Source organism: Limanda limanda, chromosome 14, assembly GCF_963576545.1.
Source record: "Limanda limanda chromosome 14, fLimLim1.1, whole genome shotgun sequence".
NCBI classification, from domain to species: Eukaryota; Metazoa; Chordata; class Actinopteri; order Pleuronectiformes; family Pleuronectidae; genus Limanda; species Limanda limanda.
The window spans coordinates 9,576,100-9,597,799 of NC_083649.1; the positions used below are offsets into that span (position 1 = coordinate 9,576,100).

The following is a 21,700-nucleotide window of genomic DNA, read 5'->3' on the forward strand; positions in this document are numbered from 1 at the left end:
TCAGGGTGTGCATGTAAACTTCAATTCAAAATTCATGGAGGGAGATTTATACATTAACAAAAGCATAGGGATTATTTTCAGGATATTGTTTGTAGCAAACTACTAGGGCTTATTTATTTGCTACCGTTTGTATAAAACCCAGCAGTTGGGGTCTCTGAATCAAAACAATAAGGAAACACCTAGGTTGATAACATTGTGAAGCAGCGTGGGATCATGGGAGTTGTTCACCACCATTGCCAATGAAAATATACCTGAGGCAACTCAGGTGCAAATCAAGTTCACGGATGAGAGAAATTAAGTTGTATTCACGCTACTCAGCCAATGGTAAGGAATTATTGTGATTCATTAGAAGTGGAAGAAAAAACAAATCGAAAGTTGAATGAAAATTGTTGGAAACATGTTGGATAACTTAACTACACAAATCAACAAAATATACAACATCGGGTAATAGTTTTTAAACATGTAATAAAGAATTGTTACATTTCTTATCTTTAACCACAACTACAAGCCTGAGGTCAGAAGAAGATTGAAATAAATTTACCAACAAGTCAATGAAACACTTATATTAGCTGAGTATTCTCTTTGGAATGTGATTGTTCAGGTCCCTTTCTGAGCAAAAGGTTCGAGTCAGATGAGCTTTAAGCTGCCTGTTGTACTCGTAACCACACTTCAGGGTTCTGGAAGCTTTAAGGTGTCCTGTGTGTGTGTGTGTGTGTGTGTGTGTGAGACACAGATGGAGACAGATGGAGAGGACACAGGACCTGGAGAACTCTGTGTCCTTGACCACTGACACTCACAGCGGTATAAGGTCTTTCTGTCCTTCGACCCAGCCATCGCTTCCATATACGTGGGCCCAACCCAACACAGACACACAACAAGTACACACAGCTTACACGGACACCTGCTGAGGACTTGGCACAGGCCTGTTTGCCTGCTCGCACACATGATGTCATATGTGTTACTTTAAAATGACCCGTGTGCACTTTTGTATACGCACACACACACATTCGCCTCTACTCACTTCAACAGACAAGAGAGATGAAAGCTCCTTTGTTTATGAGCTACAGATTTTTTTTAAAAAGAGAAAGAAAAATGAGTCTTTGGCTTTTTGACATTCTTGTCTCCCACTCAGGCTCTACAGTCCCAGTGGGAGATGACTGCTGAGAGAGAGAAAGATGTCCACACACATTCTTCTTGTTACACCCTGCAGGACGACTATTACACTAAAGTAACACAATACAGATCTGTGTGCCCATAGAGATACTGTAAATGGGATTATCACAGAATCATCACATGATATCTATTACACACACAAGGATATTGAAGCGTGTAATGTCAACACAGCTCCACACTGCAGATCTAGAGCTTTTCTGTGTAAAATTTCTAATCATCAATACAGTTGGCATGTGGGGTCAAAACATAAATGACCCATTAAAAAAAAGAATAGAGTAACTGTGAGGCATGGAAGCAGATATGCTGCACGACATGTGGTAGTATTTAGGCCGTTCCCTTGTTCAAACATCGCCTTGTTTTCCCTGTGTTGACCTTAAAGAGCGCCGCTGCCATCCAGACTTCCTGGTTATCAAGGCAAGCACGTTGTGGTTTGTAATTCAAACAGCCTGGGGCACAACAAAGCTGAGACGCTCACTTTTAATTCACTTCTCGTGAGGATTACCCGGTGGATGGTTTGTGGACCAGATTGATTTGTGGTATTGAGAAGTTTTCCGGGAGCTTCCTCTGCGATGGCACACATGAAGCAGGCATGTGAGAAGGGTTGTTTGTTAGATTGCAGGCTCTGGTGGTGTCAGGACAATGTTATTGTTCACATATGCATGTGATACATGATGAATGATGTCACTTCTGTAGACTGAGGGCGGGTCAGAGGTCACAGGAGCTCCAGACACTCAGCTGATCTTTAATAGAAGGTATCCAAAACAACTACACTGAGCTGAAATCCAGGATTAGAACTAAAAACATACAGTTATTTGTCGTATATTTGAGCTTTATAATGAGCTGACAAAGCAAAACGTCCTGATTCACAGGAGGAAACACCCCAATGAGCAACTTTAGGAGGAATGTGTTTCTTTAACAGGTCAAACTCGACTGTTTGGGTCCAAAATATCAATAATCTACGGACTGTTTTGTTTACAATCCTTGTCTTTGTTTCGTTTTGAACGTGGAAGTCTCTCTGTCCAGTTCTCCTGTTGAACTGTAATCCGACACTCTCTTTGTTTTTAACTTTAGCCCACACGAAAAGCAGAAGAGCTGTTAAATTGAAACCTCGATCTGTTGCTCAACTCAACAACCCATTGAATTATTATACAACCGAAGGGGGCCTTACGTAGTGTTTGTTCGGATTCCTCCGCTTCTGGACATCCTGCACTGTTACTTCTTGCACGGTGCGCCGGGGCATGATGTCCTCCTCTGTTGCTCCCCGTTCAAAAGAAAAACTGGATTTCTCTTAGGGTTTCTACGAGCGATTTAAAACCCGGTGGAGAAAGTTTGCACAGGGACGTCTCCTGGTCATCCGCCTCGCTCAGATCCGCGTCCTGTCCCGGCAACAAATGGCTTCTTCACGCGTAAAACGGTCCAACATTCAGCCGCTGAAGTTAACACTCTGTGGGCTCTCTCTCTCTCTGTCTCTCTCTCTCTCTGTTTCCTCCCCCTCTCTCTCTCTCCTCCCCTCTCCTTGTGCCTCGTCCCGTCCCGCTGGAGGCTCCAACCACACTCCCAGCCTATCCCGGCTCGCCCACTCCCAGTTCAGCCAACTGGGACGACCATGATTACGCACCACGGACCAGCCCCTCCAGCGTCAGAGACCACCACAGGCTGCAGGGGTCTCACAGCTGGAAGGGGATCCGGTCCAAACTAATAAAGCTGCATCACTGGCTGGTAACGTGTCCATGTCAGTAAGAAGACAACACTCAGATGCTCAAGGGCACAAAGGGTGCACATGCTGCTTATAGGCTACTTAATATTGTTATTGGGAATCTTGTTTACAGCCTTTAGGTAGAATGTGTAGGTCTACTATGTTTAAACATTTATATCTCACAAGTTTTTTTCATCAGATATACACTCAGATCTTTCTGATGGATCCAAGCAGAGCTCTTTAAATTGTTGAAGTCTGACAAAAAGTGATGGTTTCAATATCTCTCATCATTTGTTCCATTTGGCTGTTTCAAGTATTTATCCTCCAGTTTATTATTAAATCAACTATTTCAATGGTAGCTCACTTTTAGTTTTACAGCTGTATTTCAACCATTTTTATATAAAACCTGTATCCAGTTAATCAGAGTAACTCTCACTATTTCAATCATATACTAGTTTCTAGCCACGTTTAAGAAAAAGCTTTTAGAGAGCTGGATAAAACAAGGAATTATGACTAGTGTGTGTTTTGTTTGTGTGTGTTGCTCAATGCCATTCATTGTGGGTGTAAGGCTGTTATTGATATGTCCTATTAATACTACTGTGTCATGTTGTAGGTTGGGTTGTAAGTCATTTATAACTATAGGTTAACAAAATAATTACCTTCAAGACATGTCTCATCTTTACAGATATTTACAGACAAGTTTGAGATTCTACAGTATTATTGCCAAATGGCTCCATCTCTTGGTGTGTTGCAGACATTACACTAATACTGTATATGTGGCACTTCTCCCTCATCTTACTGTAGAACTGCAGCAGATTCGAAGGGCTGCATTCAAGAGAAAAACTCAGTCATAGCAAGTAAGAATTTATTGTACATTGAAATAAGTAAGTTTCCATTTGAGGAAATAGAGCCAATTCTAGTCAAAAGCAGAAATAAAAAAATAATTGATTACATATCCACATACAGGGATATTGCAAAAGAGACTGAGTCAATGTTGGAGAATGAAAACATTTTTCAGATCAAAGCAGGAAAGAGGAAGGTGTGTGTCATATTTACCAGAAATCTTTAGTAACAAACCACATAACATTAAATAGTTCTCAATATGTGAGATATTTTAAGAATGCTGTCATGAGCGAGACCAACGTTTTGTGCGGCTTTGACGGAGAATTGATTTTCATGACTTGGAGAAGTACTTATAAAGATGCGTTGTTATCAAGATTATGCATCTGGGATTGAATTTCCTTTGTCGTGGGTCAAATGTAAGCGTTGCAAAAGGTTAAGTGTCACATGTCACATGAAAGATGGAATCCAGAGTTCATATGAAATGTGAAGGGTCACTGCCGTCACACATTGGCAGCTCCAGGTGTGAGGTGATACCCGAGAAACGTTCCTGCAGCGGCAACAGATAACCCAAGGCCTGACCCCGGGACACTGGGCCCATGTAAGGGTAAGGACGGATGTTGAAGATCTTCACACAGTGCACTGGATTAGACAGAAAGACAGTGCCATCAATGGTTTTTAGAATGGTTTCCAATAAGACTGTTTTTCTGCGGTAGCTATGAGTGGTCTCTCCAGGACTAGAGAGGGTCCAAATCCAAGCGTACTTCAATAAGTCACAAAACCTCCCTATTACAACCAGGTGTTTTACTCAGCCCTATAATAGTACTGACAAAAGAAAGCCAACAGTAATATAGGCTACTTCTGGGAAATGCTAGGTTGTAATGTTGAAAATGTATATATAGTTGTTATAAGACACAAATGCAAGAATATCTTTGGGAGTTTAGGTAAATTCTAATTGTAACAACATGTGTTTGTCATTACTTTGCCTTCACAGGGTAAAGCTAGGTAGAAGGTATATGCAGCTGAGTGGGAAGAACATTTCAGGACAAAGCTGTTTGCAAACCACAGGTGAGTGATGTGTAAAACAGGAGTTAGTGGCTGATCAATACAAAATCTTTGCGTTTGTTGTCGAGAAGCAGAGAAATAAAGCAACTACAGGCCTAAAGCATCTTCATCTCACTTTGGGCAACTGCTTTTCAAAAGCTATATATCTCTCTTAATGTGCTTTAGACAGTCTGTATTGGAAACTCATGTGTGGGCGGCTGTGGCTCAGGGAGAAGAGTGGGTTGTCCACTAGGCAGAAAGTTGGTGGTTCAATCTCCTAAATTGTCCTTGGACAATACACTGAATACCAAATTGTGTGAGTGTTGCAAGTTAGAGAAAGTGCTGCACATAGATGCAGGGGGATGAATGTGTGTGTGAATGGGAGAATGGCAAGATTGGACATATAAGTGCTTTGAGTGGTCATTAAGACCAGGAAAATCTATATATATACCACTCATCAAACATGAAATATGGAGATTAACTGACCTAGTAGTCCTCCTTAATAATCTCAAAGGGGAGATCTGAGGTTCAAGACCCTCGACGAGAACTGTCCCGACGTCTTTCCAGCGTTCGGCAGACATAAACAAGCAAGCTCCCAACTTGGAAAAGCAAACAACCCCAAAAGTAGGCTAGGGTACAACAAGTACAACCGCATCATTAGACCCTAATGATCAGTGTCTCGGCATTAATGTGGGTATCATGGCGAGGTAATGTGTCTCTGTGATGTCTAATCATGTCTGTGCTTTACCCGGAGATGAAAGGAAGCCGAGAGTACATGTGTTCTTCTGATAACACAGCTCAATTAGGGGTAGAGGCGCACTGAGGTCTAATGATGTTTACTCATCACGCCGGTGCCTTATCAGCTCAAGATGCTCTCAGAGTGCACTCGCACGGCCACGAGCAGACACGCTGTACGTCACAAAGGCTCGTCTGCGCTGCACCGGAGGGCTCCCCAGGTACAGACCCAGCCTGATGGATTGCTTTGTTCTCTCAGGGTTCCTTAGGGTTACTTGTGAACAGCCTTTTGATGGGGTTTCACGTGTGGCTGGGCGCTCGGGGGTTAGAGGCAACCAGGAGTTCAGCTGAGTCTCAGCTTTCCTCCTGAACACCTTGACTAATCCCTGTAAATCACTCCTTTTCATCCGCAGCCGACGCCTCCGCCATATTATCCTACCGTCGCCTTTGACCCGGCTACGGCCCTGTACAGTACAGATTATAGGAATTAGCTTTTCAAGGGTAACAGAACAAGATTACAGTGGTTTAAAATATAAACCTGCCTTTCCATTATTTTCTGTTGGAAGTCGAGGAAATTTCCCAGGGAATTTTTAGCAGCATGGCAGGATGGATGGGAATGGCAATATTTGTTGGTCCATTACGTTGTTCCTCGGTGAAACCTGAATATTTGATGGCATCAGAAGTTCAATCCTTCCTCATTTCTTGTGAAATCTTGTACGTGGATTGTTACAAATTTAGTTTCAGACATTATAGTTCACAGATGGTAAAATCTTACTGCATTCTTTTGTCATCCTTGACTCTTCCTCAGTTTGTGGTTCAGTGCACATATATTAACATCTTGTCGTCCTTACCGTCGCTGACTAACTTGACTCCTTCATACTGATTCCCTGCTCGGTCTTTCCGACTCACTGGACCTGCCAGTGTTCCTGAGAACGGAGCGTTGACAATACCATAGTCATGGCACACCAGGTCCACTGCTTTGCGTAGTTCATTACCTCTGGAGGAGAAGAGACAGGAAAGCTTATTACAGAACCATCTTTCAAAAGGCCTATTTCTATGGGTCATATTTCACTAAACTTTCTAAACAGAAGTACTAATGTAAGAATATAGTCTTTCTTTTCCCTTTATAAGAGACAGATTATAGATTTTGCTTATCCAGGACGTGATGTCACCTGAAAAGATTGTTTGTCTGTTTGACTCTTTGTGTGGATGTGACTTGTAATGTGAAGTGATTGGAGTGGAAAAGCACTTCATACATGCAGACCATTTTCCACTTGTAATGATTGATGATTGACTCTTACTTGTGTTCCTCTATTTGTTTTCTAGAAGCAGCTTATTCTACATATATTTCTATTTTTCATTGATTAATGAAGTTTATTGTAATATGCATGCGTAGATATTAAATTGACCAGATCTTCAAATATGTCTATGTGTGAAGTGAACTCACTCTCTGATGGTAATTGAGGTTAACCTCAGCAGGAGGTTATTTCAGGGAAGTGTTGTTGTTCTTTAGTCACTCTGATGCACATGGTGTTTCCATAAATGCCAAGAAATTGGCTGAACTTATGTCTGCATGCGTCTCCTAATTCACTCACGTTTGAAGGAAGCAAACACAACAGAAATACTGCCTTATCAACTGATCTGCTCTGTGAAGCTCTGAACCTGCAGCGTCACTGATCTTCTGAGGCTGACGCGTGAGAAATCCCATCTGGAGGAAGAACCACTTTTTGGAGTTGAAAGTTCCGCAGCCGTGGACGTCCCCGGCCGTCACTCTGTTGTTGTGGTCACCGGCACAGAGGACACTCCAGGCTCCAACCGCACGGACGGGTACAAAACAAATATGTTGTGGAGTCAAGTACATTTCCTCCACGAGTACACAACATTTCAAGGCTGCCGTGTTACTGAAGGCCAAGCATGAAAACGTTATATAAAGCATCTGCTGATTCTGAGTCACCTCATGCTTCTGTCATTTGTTGATCTCTTCCATGTGAGTGTGTCAGGCATTGATACAACCTCACAACAACAATAACACATTCCCGTGACTCAGACTGGAGAGAACATGGACACAACCCTTTCAATCCTTATTGGAGTATTTGTATGACTGTTTATTTCGAGGAAAAGCTGTTAACACTTTGTGCGTGTTTGTATTACTTTATTTCTTTACCTGGCGTACAACACTGTCTTGTCTTGGCCCCTGAACATTTGTCTCTCAGGTATTCAGCCTTGGCAGATGTATCGCTTCGGTTGGCAGACGCCTCCGACCCTCGTACAGCTGATGTCACTTCTCGGTCCCGTGGAAATTCTCTGACTTCCTTTCTTCTCGACCTTCCTCCCTGAAGTCCCAACCTTTGATCTCCCAACATGTGCTGTTGTGTCATTTTTCTTCACCTCTATGTTGCTGTTGGCTTTTTTGTCACGTATTTGAAGTTCTTCACCTTTTCTCTTGTCACGCTCTGAACACCAAGTTGACATCTTAAGGAGAAAAAAAGTTGGAATTGAGAGAGTTACAGAAGGAGGAGTTAACATGAGAATGTGACTTTGAACAACTTTCTTGGTTAAATCTTATATTGTGAGGTTAATAAATGGGTTGGCATTCAAGTCTGAAATTTCTTAATGTTCTCACTGTTGAGACAACATATACGACTTGTTATGGCTGAACAATCAATGGAAACCAATCAAAATCCAATTATGGCTAAATGGATTATTTTTGATGAAGGTAAAATGGTGTCAACATCTAATTATAATGAAGCATTGTGGTGCTACGAAGACAAGGGAACATGAGGGGTCTGGGGAAATGATTTACCATTTCCATTAACACTGTGACTCATTTCATTATATCTATCAAAATAATTGTGTAGACTATCTGTACTCAGATTCACAATCTACATCTGTTATACTTTACCTATGTATTTAGCAGCTATTCATATCTGAGAATGTTGAGGAAGTGAAGTGAACTACTGGTCACACAAGGAACAATTAAAAAAGAGAAAAAAGTTAATTTGTTATTCCTCATGAGTTGTGATGATGATGATGATGATGATGATGATGATGATGATGATGATGATGATGATGATGATGATGATGATGATGATGATGATGATGATGATGATGATGATGATGATGATGATGATGATGATGATGATGATGATGATGATGATGATGATGATGATGATGGTGGTCACGACGACAACAACAGCTACGATTATTATTATTGTTAGATAAGTAAGAGCTGCAGATTACTTTAAAATAAAAAAGTCTTCCAACATAAAAGTAAAAGATAAAGACTACAACTATGTAAACATGAACAACTGATGGAAAAACAACATCATTTTGATGATGTAAATGAAATACTTGTAACATGTGGTTATTTATCATTTGCTTGATATTTCTCTTGGCATGTCTTCGCTCACTGTCTGGACAAACTTGCAGAGCACATGTCATACTTGTCCATACAGACAGACAGAGTCATAGTTCAGATATTCACAGTGTGTTTTGTGCTGACAGCAAACTAATTATGCTGCCCAGGCTCGAGTCTTTGATCTTCATTAAGTCCATTAACCTCAGAGGCGCAGAATATTTCAATCACGCCGCCCTGACCCAGGAACACACACTGGGCCCAGTGATTGAAAGAAGCTGCTTATCACTGGTGGGACTTAATGACAGTGGGGTAGCATTGCCGGCTGTGGCGTACCAAAGCAATTCTCCTCAGCAAGCGAGTTCAAATGAAAAGAGGTAAAGCTCCGAGGCAAAAAGGAAGTTAACTTGTTGTCTTGGACAAAATGGACAAAGGGGGTTTCTGCCTAACGGGGCTGCCAGGGTGTTCGGGTGCTAGATGCTCTGCTAGAGACGGGTGAGGGTGTTATTCTGTTGTGCTGGAGTAAATTTGATGTTTGGGGTCTTAGGCCAAGTGGTTGCCAGGGCATTTGGTGATTAAAGGTTCAGTGTGTAGAATTCAGTGACATCTAGTGGTGGAGTTGCATGTTGCAGCTAAATAACCCTCAACTCACCTTCCAAACATGAAACAGAAACTGTGGTAGCCTTCAGTTATCACTTTATTCTGAGGAATTCGGCCTAACTTTTTCACTATTGAAGGTGCAGAAACCTTCAAACCAAACCTCGGTATGTCAGAGCAAGAGCACCCCATCCAATATTGCTTTGTATATTTATGTGGTATTGAAAGTCACTTAATTAGTGTGTTCACTGTGGCGAGCAGAGTGTTTGCTATTTGGATATTTATCCTTGTTAAATTGTTCCTTAATGCTGATTTGACAGCCCAATAATTCATAAAGTTGCATTAAAACTAGCGAAACAACACATGCCCACATCAGGAAGGGCATAAATATTAGCAAAATTCACAAAGTATTTTGAAGAGGGAGGTTCAGTCAAAGTTGATAAAACAGTCGTCCAAAAGAGACGCATACAACAGTTCTGATTGGCCAGCGTGTGTCATCATACCTCCTTGTGCTACGGCAGTGGGAGTTGTCCATTGTGTGGCATGAATCATCTCATCTCAGTAATAGACGTCTAATTTCCATGTCGCTAAATAGGTCCTCGGAGTCACGGCGTGCCTTGAGCTGTGCAGTTAGACGCAGTGATGTAGCGTTGCATTAGGATTTCAATCATATTTTAAATGTCTCATCTCACTTGTGCCAATGAACAGTGACGCCAGCAATTGGCTCGAGCCCCCGAGGTTTGTGTTTACAGGAGTTCAGAATCTCTTAATAGGGCTCGGTTCATGGAAATTTCCAACGGCAGGGAGATATTTATACACCATTTGTTGTTGTTGTAATGGGATTCCTATTAGTGCCCTGCGCCGAATGGCAAATTGCTGTGTGTGAATACGAGTGTGCCTCCCCTACACATTCCTGACTACCCTACATGGAGAGAATAGATGTTCTTTTGCCTGTGCATGGTACAGTGAGAGGCGTTCATGGGCATTTCGGTTGCATTGTGTGTTTTTTGTTGTGATGCATGTTGAAACGTGTATCGTGAAGTTCCTGGGAACACTTACAGCAAAGTGACAGAGCTGCAATGAGACAGACCCGTAACCGCAGTCTCATCATCAAAGTTTCAGGTCAGAGAGTCTAAAATCTGTGGAATTAGGATAGAAAACAGAAAACGAGCTTGATCTACGTCAGGTTAATGTCTCTCGTCTGTGAAATTGTCTCAAAAACCAGCAGAAAAAATGGAACTTAACTTACCAGTCTCATGGAGAGGTTGCCGAGTGGGGCTGCAGGCGCAGTGGAACACAAAGCAGGGACTGTTGGAGAACCAGCCGGCTGTGGAAGCTGCAGTCCCCAGACCACAGGACGGTCCCTTCCGTCAATATTGAGATTGGCTTTTTAGAAAACACGAGCCATTTACCTGCTGGAAAAGGCTCACTTTATTGACTTTTTGTTGCTGTACTGAAAGGTACACAGGGCTAGTTATTTTATCCAGAGAGTGGAGCAGCTAGCAGCAAGTCGGGAACAAATCACCTTCCAGCTCTATCTGACATTAGTCATTACCTGCTGACCAAAAGTATCGACAAACTTCACTCAAATAGTTTTCCTTCATTTTCAATCGTTTCTGAATCATAAAGCTGTTGAACATGTCTCATCTCTGCTCAATATTACATGTTAATCAAAGTGTCAGTTACTTACCTTGGACAAAACATAATTCAGTCTTGTTTGTCATTATAAAGACTTTAATGTAACACAGTCAACAATACAGAAAACATGTGAATCTATGTTTAGGTTTTATGTGAAACAAATCATGTTTGTTTGTCACGTTCTATATATTTGTTGTATTTTAGTTTTATTGTTATTTTGGGTTATTTATTATTAAATTGTAAAATATAAATGATTTTTTTTCAACAGCTGATATATAACGGCGTCGGAAATGTTGGAATCAACTCCCAAGATTTCTACATAATTCGGACTCTAAATACATTGAATCTCATTCATATGCAGATTGCATTGTTATTAATGTACTTTAATTCAGTGGAAACCCAGAGAAATCAATTTGATGTAATAATGTGACGTTTATAGTATTAAACACAATATTCATCTGACTCGAGTCTCAGGGACATTTTTCTCCACTTTCTACCCCGTCTTCTCGACATGATGCTTATGTAGACGTATGTAATTGCAGCCTGGATTACATTCTCAGACTTGTTAGGCTTGTCAGGACAATGTCACAATCACTTTTTCATTCTCTGTGCCAAACTAAATCATCCACAGCTGCAGAAGGAGCTCTTCAAACATGCTGGTAATTTCACCTGAGGCGGCGGCGACATGCAGTAAAGACTACAACAGCAATTATACTCCCGCTTAGAAACCCATCAGTGTGGCCAGTGCAGTTGCCAGGCACAGGCCTCGTGCTGCTGTGTGCCCTCACGCTTTCACATCCTGGCTTCTCCCACTTAATGAGACCCTTAAAGAAATCATTATTCGTCATGCATGAGTCGAGCATCTATTATGAAACAATTAGGTTTGAGGCCTCAGACAAGGCAATGGAAGTCAATCACTGACATGAATCCCTTACCCGAGGGAGAGGGAGATCTAGATAGTATAAATGTGGGGTGCTTCATGCAGCTTGTAAACGTCTAACAACAAACAGATTTCTTTGAGGCTATATATATATATATGTATGGATGATAATCAATTGAAGAGCTTGGGTAAAACTTTGTGTCCCATAGAGCAGGTTGTGGAGGCTTGTCTCCCTTCCAGTGATGCTACCCTTTTATTTCACTTACAGAATTGAAAACAAAAAAAAAATAATGGTGGCTGTCGTGAGGATGAAGCCGATTCATGTGTTATAGAAGCTCGTAATTATGTTAACAGATGTGCGACTCAACCATCCCAGCTTTTGTTCTTTTTTTTAATGGATAAGTTCTTTTTTCTTTGCTCATTTAAGTTTCTCCTAATTTGTTTGTCCGAGTTTATCTTACTCTGACGTATTGTGGCGCAGTGGAGGTCACCGTAGAATATGAATGCTTTTATTCTAATTCTGAGCCGGTGACTCTCTCTGAATTACAATGCACAGTGGGCACACGGGGAAGGAGCTGAATGGCGCGGCCGGTGAAGAGTCAAGGCTTTTAGCAGCCAGACAGCTTTGATAACCAAATATCTGCGCGGAGGATTTACTGATGGACCATATGGCTCGGAATTTGAAAAGGAGAGAGGGAATTAGGGAGCGAGGGAGACCAATAAAAGACGCAAGTAGAATGCGAGACAGAGTAATGTGAGTGTTAGTGAGTGAAGGGAGGGAGGGAGGGAGGGAGGAGGAAACGAGAGGCAGAAACAGAGTGAGGGGGGGGGGGAAATGACGGTGCAAGAAGGATAGACAAGGAGACAAACTGTCGATGCAAGAGAAGGAGAAGAGACTTCAGTCGGTGTGTTAAAACCCACTCTTCTCCGGCAGAACAGAGGCTCGTGTTGACTCTTGGATAAACATGAAAACTCAAATAGAAACACGTGCCTCATCCATCAAACTCCTGGGAGGATTCGACTGTTTTCACTCCGGCCTCCACGTCAGTGAATCCTGGCATTTCAAGAAGAGATGCCACAAGTGTCTCCTAGCAACAGTTTGCTGCAAAAGCGCACACCCTCCCTCCCTCCCTTCCTCCCTCCTCTCTTCCTTCTGCTCTCCTCCACACAGACACACACACTCCCCCTCCACCTCCACCACTCCCCCCCCCTTTAAACTCCCTCCTTCCCTGAGATACCAGTTGCAGCAATGCACCACTTGCTTCAGACCTGAAATACATTCTAATTCTCCCGACTCTCCCTCCTGCTCCCTTCTGCAAACTGCCAGGCCTGCGTCTGATGACATTCAGGCCACTGTCATCTGCGAGAAGAGAAAAGAAGCACACGGCACGTCGAGGCCACTCCCTGTGATGGCTGAAGCCACTTGGGGAGAAAATATTGAAAGAATGCAGCTATATGTCACCCACTTTACAGGCTGAGCACCTCCCGGGCATGAGGCTGACTTACACTCTTTCATTTCTGTGAGTCTTTATGCTGCTCAGGTGAAAGGACCATCTCACAAAATGAGGTTCGTGAAAAGGCTGTGTGGTCTGTTGATGGATCGGAGCGGCTCTGCGGATCTAAATCTTTCTCCTCAACACAGAGGTGGAGTCACACCCTTCTTGGCTCTGTTGATTTGTAAACCTATTCATGGGAGGTGGGAGACCGGGTGTCTGGGCCTGACAGGACACTGGGGCTTGGGAATCCTCTCTGCAGTGCTGGTGGCAGCAGACAGGGGGCAGCAGGAGTCTGAACAATGTGCTTCACTTAAAAGCATTTCGATGTCTACCAAGGGAGGACTTTCAAAGGGCGTTGGTGGATGGACTGAAGTCTGGTCACACGTCTCTGTCTCTCTCTCTCTCTCTCTGGGTCTGCTGGGAACACGACAACATTTAGGCCCGAGTATGTCCTTTAAAAAATATACAAATGTCAATCCATGTCCTTCATCCCCCACGTGAATTCCCATGAACCTACATCACAAGTTAAAAGCGAATCTGAGAGCAGTGGAGAGACAACAAAGCAGACGACTGAATGTGACTGGAATCTTAAGGCCTCTTTACCTCAAAGGTGCAGGCTAGCGCCAGATGAAAGACAGTGTTGTCTCAGAGCATTAAACAACTGATATTCTCCGATGAATGGCTGTATTTGATGCAGCACTATTTCCCCAAGTCCAAAAAAATGCATAAAAAGGACAGAGGGAGAAGTCGTATGTCCTTTAAAAACTCTGCAATGGTTCTGTTTGTTTAAGTGAAAGGACACTTTAAACAGCTTTTGCAAAAAAAAGAAAAGTTACGTCAATTTTTGTATTCAAACAACGAGCTGCTTTTCAGAGACATTTCCCTGTTGTAGCCTCACAACCTTCACTCTGAGAGAATTGCAGGCAAGGAGAGAAAAAGTGAAGTGACGGAGGAGAAAGTAAAAAGCTGTTCTTCGGAGGGATCGGGGAGAGCTTAAACTTTAAGGACCGGAGCCTTTGAACTGTGCGGGAGTGGACACACCGACAGCGGGTGGATGGGAAAGGTCAAGACGATGAATGTCACGGCCAATCGTGTACGGATCAAAGCGTGTTTCATAATTGATGGATAAGTGCGGAGGAGAAGGCGAATATCAGACGCAGCAGGGGAAGCTAGCTAAATCACATCCCTCTGCTTTGATGAGGGAGAAGGCCGGGGTACGAAGCCAAAGATGAGGTTGGAGCAGGCGGAATACATTAATTAAAATCACTGCTGAGAAAACATGGCAGCCAGCCAGGTCATCCTCACGACCCGAACTGGTGCACTGAAGAAAGAGGTGGATGTTCTTTTTAAAGCAGAGCTGTCTTTGAAGAAAGAGTTTGATTCATGTCTTATTTTAAAAGCTGAGGATTCACAATCTTACTTTCTCAGGCTGGGAATAGCCATGCAGGGACATGCGCCATAAAAACCCTGCATACATTTCAGCCACACGAGAGCCGAGCAATGTTTGACACTTTGCAATCTGCGGGATTTATCGGCAGAAGCGGGGAAATGAGAACAAGATATTCCGTTCCCCACCGAGCGTATACCAGGTGCTAAATGGGTTTTGCACGATTGCAGCAGCTGCTGGATCGATTTACCTGCACTGTGAGTTTGCATTGATGAGCAAACAACTCGGCTGACCCCCGTTTTCATGTCAAATATCAGTAAGGCAAGCTCATACAGGAGAGTAGACCCCTGTGCATGAGGACAATGCATTAGAAGAAAGTTTAATTGGTCTCCCCCTGTCCCGTCGAGCTCCCACTCTCATCTACGCAACATCTTATTTAAAGTCTGTTCATTAAGAACTACCTAATTAAACCCACATTATACATAATTATGGTGTTTTTACATCACGCTTCCAAGATAAAACTCCTTCAGTGCTGCTTCAATGTATAATTAGCCTTGGTAAGCACCTACTGCACATATAATTACAGAGAAATTGATACTAATATACCTGTCTAGCAGGCAGAGAGAAAAAAAAGCAACTACAAAGACACAAAGCAAACCTCTTCACAGCGATGATTATTATTTTTGCAGAATACCATATGTTTAAGTCCTGCAGGAATAATGCTCTGCTGAACAGCGAGGTAGATGAAGGCCTCCTTGTCTTGCGCGTGTGAAATAAAAATAGCCCAAGGCAGAGGTGAGTACTTGTATTTTATGGACAGGCAAGGTAAGCAAGGGGGGGCTTCCAAGGAATGACTGATATAACTCCACTGTATTGACAGCTACAGCAAAAAATAGCTGTTCTAAATCCACCGCTTGGATGACACAAACCTGAAAAACCTCTCTCAAGGGGGCCCTGTTGCATTCTGGGTCCAGCGCCACACTGTGACATTCATTTGTATCTTTGCTCTGAGGCAAAAACTCTGACGTGTAAAACGAGTAGTGGTCCTCTCAGCAGCCGTTAAAACAAAACAGACACTGAGGAGCCTAAATACTGACATTTTGCAGGTTCTCACAATTCCATCCCTTTGAGCATTTGAAGAATTTAGCAACAGGTGTCCGCTTGCACAACCAATCCGAAACCAATATCAATAGTGATATGCTTACTTAGCTGTAGAGCTTTGGCCGGAGTGCACATGGTAATCGAGGAACAACAGTGTATTGTGGCTTATTGATTAGAAAACAGTGCAGGTCTATGGTGCAGTATAGTGGGTTTCTTCATTGCTGGATTTGGTCTTTTTATTGGATCTAAGAAAAATAAGAAAAGTAGACAGTATCCCCAGGGATTTCTGTAGATAATAATGTGTTGTCAAAAGTTTTTATTTATGTAAAAGAAGGTATATTAAATACTGGATTTATGTATTTTTTCAACTTTGTCTTATTCATTTATTCAGCTCTAGGCTTTAACTTGTCCTTTCATAGTTCAGAGTGTTAGGAATTCAGGAGGTCAAATCCCATCCTTCTGTCTCACCGGGTATTATCAGGTTGAGGGTTGGCCAGTAGATGGCAGTAATAATCCACCAGAGCAAGGCAGGCAAGAGGCACGTTGCAACAGCAGGAATCTCATAGGTTAATTACATAGCACTCTCATGCCAGGGAACGTGATCTTTCAAACAGTATCTAACTGGATAGAAGCACAGACAGAGCGATCAGGAGAGACGGATACAAGAGGGAAATGTGTGTGTGTGTGTGTGTGTGTGTGTGTGTGTGTGTGTGTGTGTGTGTGTGTGTGTGTGTGTGTGTGTGTGTGTGTGTGTGTGTGTGTGTGTGTGTGTGTGTGTGTGTGTGTGTGTGTGTGTGTGTGTGTGTGTGTGTGTGTGTGTGTGTGTGTGTGAGAGATGTCGGGCGTCAGACAAAAAAGAAGAGAAATCTTTTATTTTGCTTGCTCGTAATTATGTCACTGTGTTCCTCTTCTAATAATCTGAACACAGCTCCTCGGTTTCCATCACAGTTTACAGTGACCCGTTCCTCTATCCCTGTCCACTCCAGTGACAAACAAGACCAGGCAAAGATGGTGTGCCAATTTCATCATCACCCATTGACCCATCCTGAGAGGCAGAACTAAAACGTGTTTTTTTCCCCCCTGTCCTATAAAAACCTATTATATACAGCACTAAATGAGGTGGTGGATTCTGTACCTTGCTTCAGGGGAAAGCAGCAGGGAGGGTTTGTGGTCTTTAAGCTGAAACTGCCTGAATTTACTCTCCTTACAATGATAGAAACCAAATAACTAACACATAACAACTGAAATTGAGAGAAATAATACATATATCGTCACTTTTCTAGAAATGTAATCTTTTATTTTATTTTTTTACTGTAAGTGCTTCTATCATTCGACAATTGGTGCTTTCCTTATCTGCTATTTACTACATCCTGTAGATGGACATTATAGTATTTTTGGAATCTCAATCCATTTTTTCAATATTCCGGTTTGCACTAATCTCATCCTATCCACCGTGTGCCTTAGTACTGCATACTATGTTGTACTGAGTACTATGTTTTTTGTACTTAAATGTTGCATACTTTTATGTTTACATCGGGGATCAGAGAGAAACGGCATTTCAATCCTGTCTATGCCATGGCAGATGTCGACAATAAAATGGACTTTGACTTGACAAGAATTGAGATTTGATGCTGTAAAGACAGATATACTCTGCATACATATTAGCTGAAGCTAATTTGAGCCTATAGCAGTTTTGACACGTCGGATGATTTCTCCCATGAATGTAATTTCTTTTTGTGCTTCCTTGCTGAACTGCTGTATGAAGATATTAACACAAAGTTAAGTCTGTGTATTTTATTTTGAAGCCAGCATAATGCAAACTGAGGCCGGTGGTGTGCTATGTGCTGAAGGGTAAGTTAAAACCACCTTGTATCTGAAAGGGCTGTGACTCTGCAAAGAAAAAGACACATATGGACATAATTATTGGGACACATCTCTCAATCGTCTAATTCAGGTGTTTCATCCCATTGCCATTGGTTGGACCAGGCCCCTTAGCTCCAGTGAATGGAAATCTAATGCTTTACCAAGACAACTTTATGCTTCCAACTTTGTGGGAACAGTTCGGGGAAGCATGATTCTGCCTCAGTGCACAAAGCGAGGTCCACAAATGCCCAGTCAGGTGAGTTTGATGTGGAAGAACTTGACCTCAACCCCATCCAACACCTTTGGGATGAACTGGAACAGAGATCGCAAGCGAAGCACTCTCGTCCAACTTCAGCGTCTGACTCACTCACACACAGATGAATGGGGAAGAAATTCCTACAGATAAACTCCAAAATGTTGTAGAAAAACCTCTTTGAAGAGTTGAGGCTGTTATACGTCATAAAAGGTCCTGTAGGTGTGATGTGTAGGTGTCACAATACTTTTATCCAAATAGTGTAAATCCACTGGGATAACCATGGCAACCCCTTGGAATTCCTGTGGTTTGTGTGAATACTATAATTTACAAGATAAATAATAAATAATAATAAAAACATTGATTCTAGAATAAAAGAAACATAGGTGACCTGAATCAACCAGCTGGGGCAGCGCAGGTGTTGAACTTCTGACCTTTGGAGACTTTCACTTCCTGTTTTGGGGTGACGTTAGCTTTAGCATTAGCACTCTGGACAACAAAGTAACCGCTGGAGTCACTGACAGACACAGTATAATACGCAGTATAATATAATATAATATAAGGAAGAGGACAGGTCGGAGGAAGAGGAAGAGGAGGAGGAGGAAGCTGAGTTGCACCTGCTGCATCCCGGGAAATGTATTTCTCTGACGCTTCCCGTCACACCTGGAAACTTTAAGCGAAGTTTGACATCTTGTCTGCGTTGTTTCGAAACCACACGAAGATCAAATGTGGGAGAACAAGGAGCCTGGACTGAGACTAAATCACTGAATCTTCTCCAACAACAACAACACACTGTGTTTTCTCCTCACGTCTCCATGGTGAGTACACAAGTCTTTTCTTCTGGTGCCTTTTATAACTTTAATGTATTTGGTGGTTGAGGCTCTAACTCTGACTCTTTATAGTTATTGATGCTTGTTCAGGTAACATTAGGTCTGTAGAGGTGAAAACTGTTGGTTTATTAGTGGTGTTTGTTAGAAACTGGCAGCAGGAGTTGGCCAATTTTAAATCTGAGGCTGAAATACAAAGCTGCATGTGTTGCTTTCAGCAGCTTTCATCCAACGCAATGATATTGTAACTGTTACAGTGCAGCGTATATGTGTACGTGTGCGCTTGTGTCGACTATGTTGCTGTAGAAGTTAAACTGTGGCAACTGGCCCATTAATCGTAAATAGTCTGTTTTATATAAAGCTCTTTTCTGGCCTTGATAACCACTCAAATCAAAACAGTTCTTGCCCAATGACACTCAGGTGTGCAGAAAAGGGGAGACTGGAATTGAACTGCCAACCTTCTGGTTAGAGGGTGACCCTAAATTCAAATTACAATAAAGTCGAGCAACCCTAAAGCACCTGCTAAAGAAATTCTCTGAAATGGCCGGTGAATTTTTCCCCCAATTACTCCCACTCGAATCCTCTTAGGAATTATTTCAAGAATATAAGTAGATGCATAAAACCAGATTTGTGATAATCATATATTAGACTACGTTCACACAGCGGGCCCAAGTGGTTTATACTGGAGTCTGATCCTGGCCACATTTAAAAAGAGGATGTGAACAGCTACATAAATGAATCAGATCTAGAAAGAAAATCACAATTGAGCTCCGAGGCTTGAAGTGTAAAGGTACTATGAGGTTGAGTGTGAGGATTGGTAGCCTATGAAGAACAATGAAAGGCCGATGGTAGTGGCCTCCTGTGTTGGCCACTGCTGGTCTGGGATGCCAGAATGTCTCCCTTTCATGTTTCAAAATGAGACTTAACTTTCTCATTATCCAGACAAATGCTAATATCTAATGAAAAGGTCAAGTCTTTTCAAGTCTTCCATCTCAACAACTCAAAGTCAAGGCATGTCATTTGTCAGCCAGGTCCTCAAGTCTCAACTCGAGTCTGTCTCAAGTCAAGTCAAGCGATTCTAGTCCCCCACCTCTGCTGTCCTCCCTGGTTATAAAACTCAAACTATATCAATTCTATTCAGATGTCTCCAGGTCACAGTTCACTTATCATACCTTTGTCTGCTCTGCTGTCAGCTCCCTCCCTACTGTTAAGTAATCCAGTCAGGCTTTGAGTGTATTTGCCATTTGTCACTTAATGAATGGTAGGTGGCAGCCACCACATAGCTTGCCACATTCACTGCCGCTGAAAGAGTAATAGTGAGTGTGAGGAATAGGACTCTGGAGTTTTGATCTAGAAGAGGTAATGAATAAGGAGCGATGGAGGGGTCTGTGAAGAATTCTTACCAGTTAATACACATTGAAGTGAAGGGCAGCATTTTAACTTCATGTTTTCTCACCGACCTGCTCTGCTCTCTTACTATGTTTCAGTCTCAACCTATACCACCTTTATTTCACCACAGAATCATATGAGTGAAAAAAACATTTCATGCTAAGATGGCGACTTCATGAATGGAGAACTCCGCAGGTGTATGGAATTTTAACAACCCCACTGATGGAGCTTTGAAAACCTTGTGATAGCTCCATTAACTCGCTCTGCAATACACGCTCCCTCCATAGATTTAGTCTTTGTGAAGCAGCACATAGAAATGATTCAAACTTGTTTTAATGTGCGGACCGCCTATAGGGCACGTTTATAAACCAACCATTCAACCAAACATCATTTCAAATGGAGTGATATATGAGAGTCATGTGCATATTTGTTTGTCTGTGTATTTGCATCTAGAATGAAAGAACAAGACAAAACGAGATAGAGACTTTGAAAGAGAGAGAGAGAGGCTGTGTGTGCTTATAGGCTTACAGTGTTTAACCATGGCCTGGATGCATGGACATTGTTCACAGCAGGCATTACTGTTGCCACAGTGAGACATACATAGTTTAAAGAATGCTCAGGGGTACCTTTTTGCCCACTTAGCTCAGAAAGCATTGACCAACTTGGTGAAAAAGCTCAGTGTGTGTGTGTGTGTGCGTGTATGAGAGAGAGAGTGTATCCCCAATTACTGCAGTGGCCAATGTTCTTTCCTAATGCCCATGTATGAATCAAACAAACCCAAAGTAAACTTCTAGGACTTTATGAGTCCTAACAACTTCTTGTTAGTGTTGGTGTTTATTGTTAATGTTTAAAGTGAACGCAGATCAGCGGGGGAGTGAGGCACAGAACGTAGTGGAAACCCAACAGTTCATGAATGCATTCCAAGTCCGTTTGAGGTTATAAATGTTGGGATCGATAATTACTTTGTTAATTGCCCAACCCTAGTTGAGGAGGGACTCGATACTGCAACTTCTTTCCCAATTAGTTACTGCGCAGACTGTTTGAATGAGGCAGTGGAGACCAGTCTCCATCTTTGTATACAGTCTATGATCTTCAAACAGTCAATTTGAAATGTCTCTCTCTCACTCTCTCTCTCTCTCTCTCTCTCTCGCTATATGTACAGTATATAGATATATCATATTAATTGATCTAAAATTGCAAAATGTATGCATTTATCTCTGTCTTTTATCCTACACGTGTCAAACCTTGTATAAATCAACTGTTTGCTTATTTGCTATGACAAACATGCACCATAAGACGACTTGAATGTGACAATAAAATTGAACACAGGAATTATTCCTCGGTGGAGAGATCCCTTGCTTCCTAAGGCTGTCACTTGACTGACACTCGGCAGGATTGAACCTAATCAAAAAGACAGATGTAAAGT

The 21,700-nt window shown here is 42.2% G+C and overlaps 1 protein-coding gene across 2 annotated transcripts in view; it reads right to left on the reverse strand.

Annotated features, from left to right (window-relative positions):
* The window catches only part of sh3pxd2b (SH3 and PX domains 2B), a 33,002-nt gene extending 30,377 nt beyond the window's left edge, over positions 1-2,625 (reverse strand). For both annotated transcript variants that reach the window (XM_061086466.1, XM_061086465.1), the window contains exon 1: positions 2,342-2,625. In XM_061086466.1, the coding sequence (XP_060942449.1) occupies positions 2,342-2,413 (72 nt within the window). In that variant the 5' untranslated portion in view covers positions 2,414-2,625. The remainder of the gene's footprint in view (positions 1-2,341) is intronic.
* Between the last annotated feature and the right edge of the window lie 19,075 nt (positions 2,626-21,700).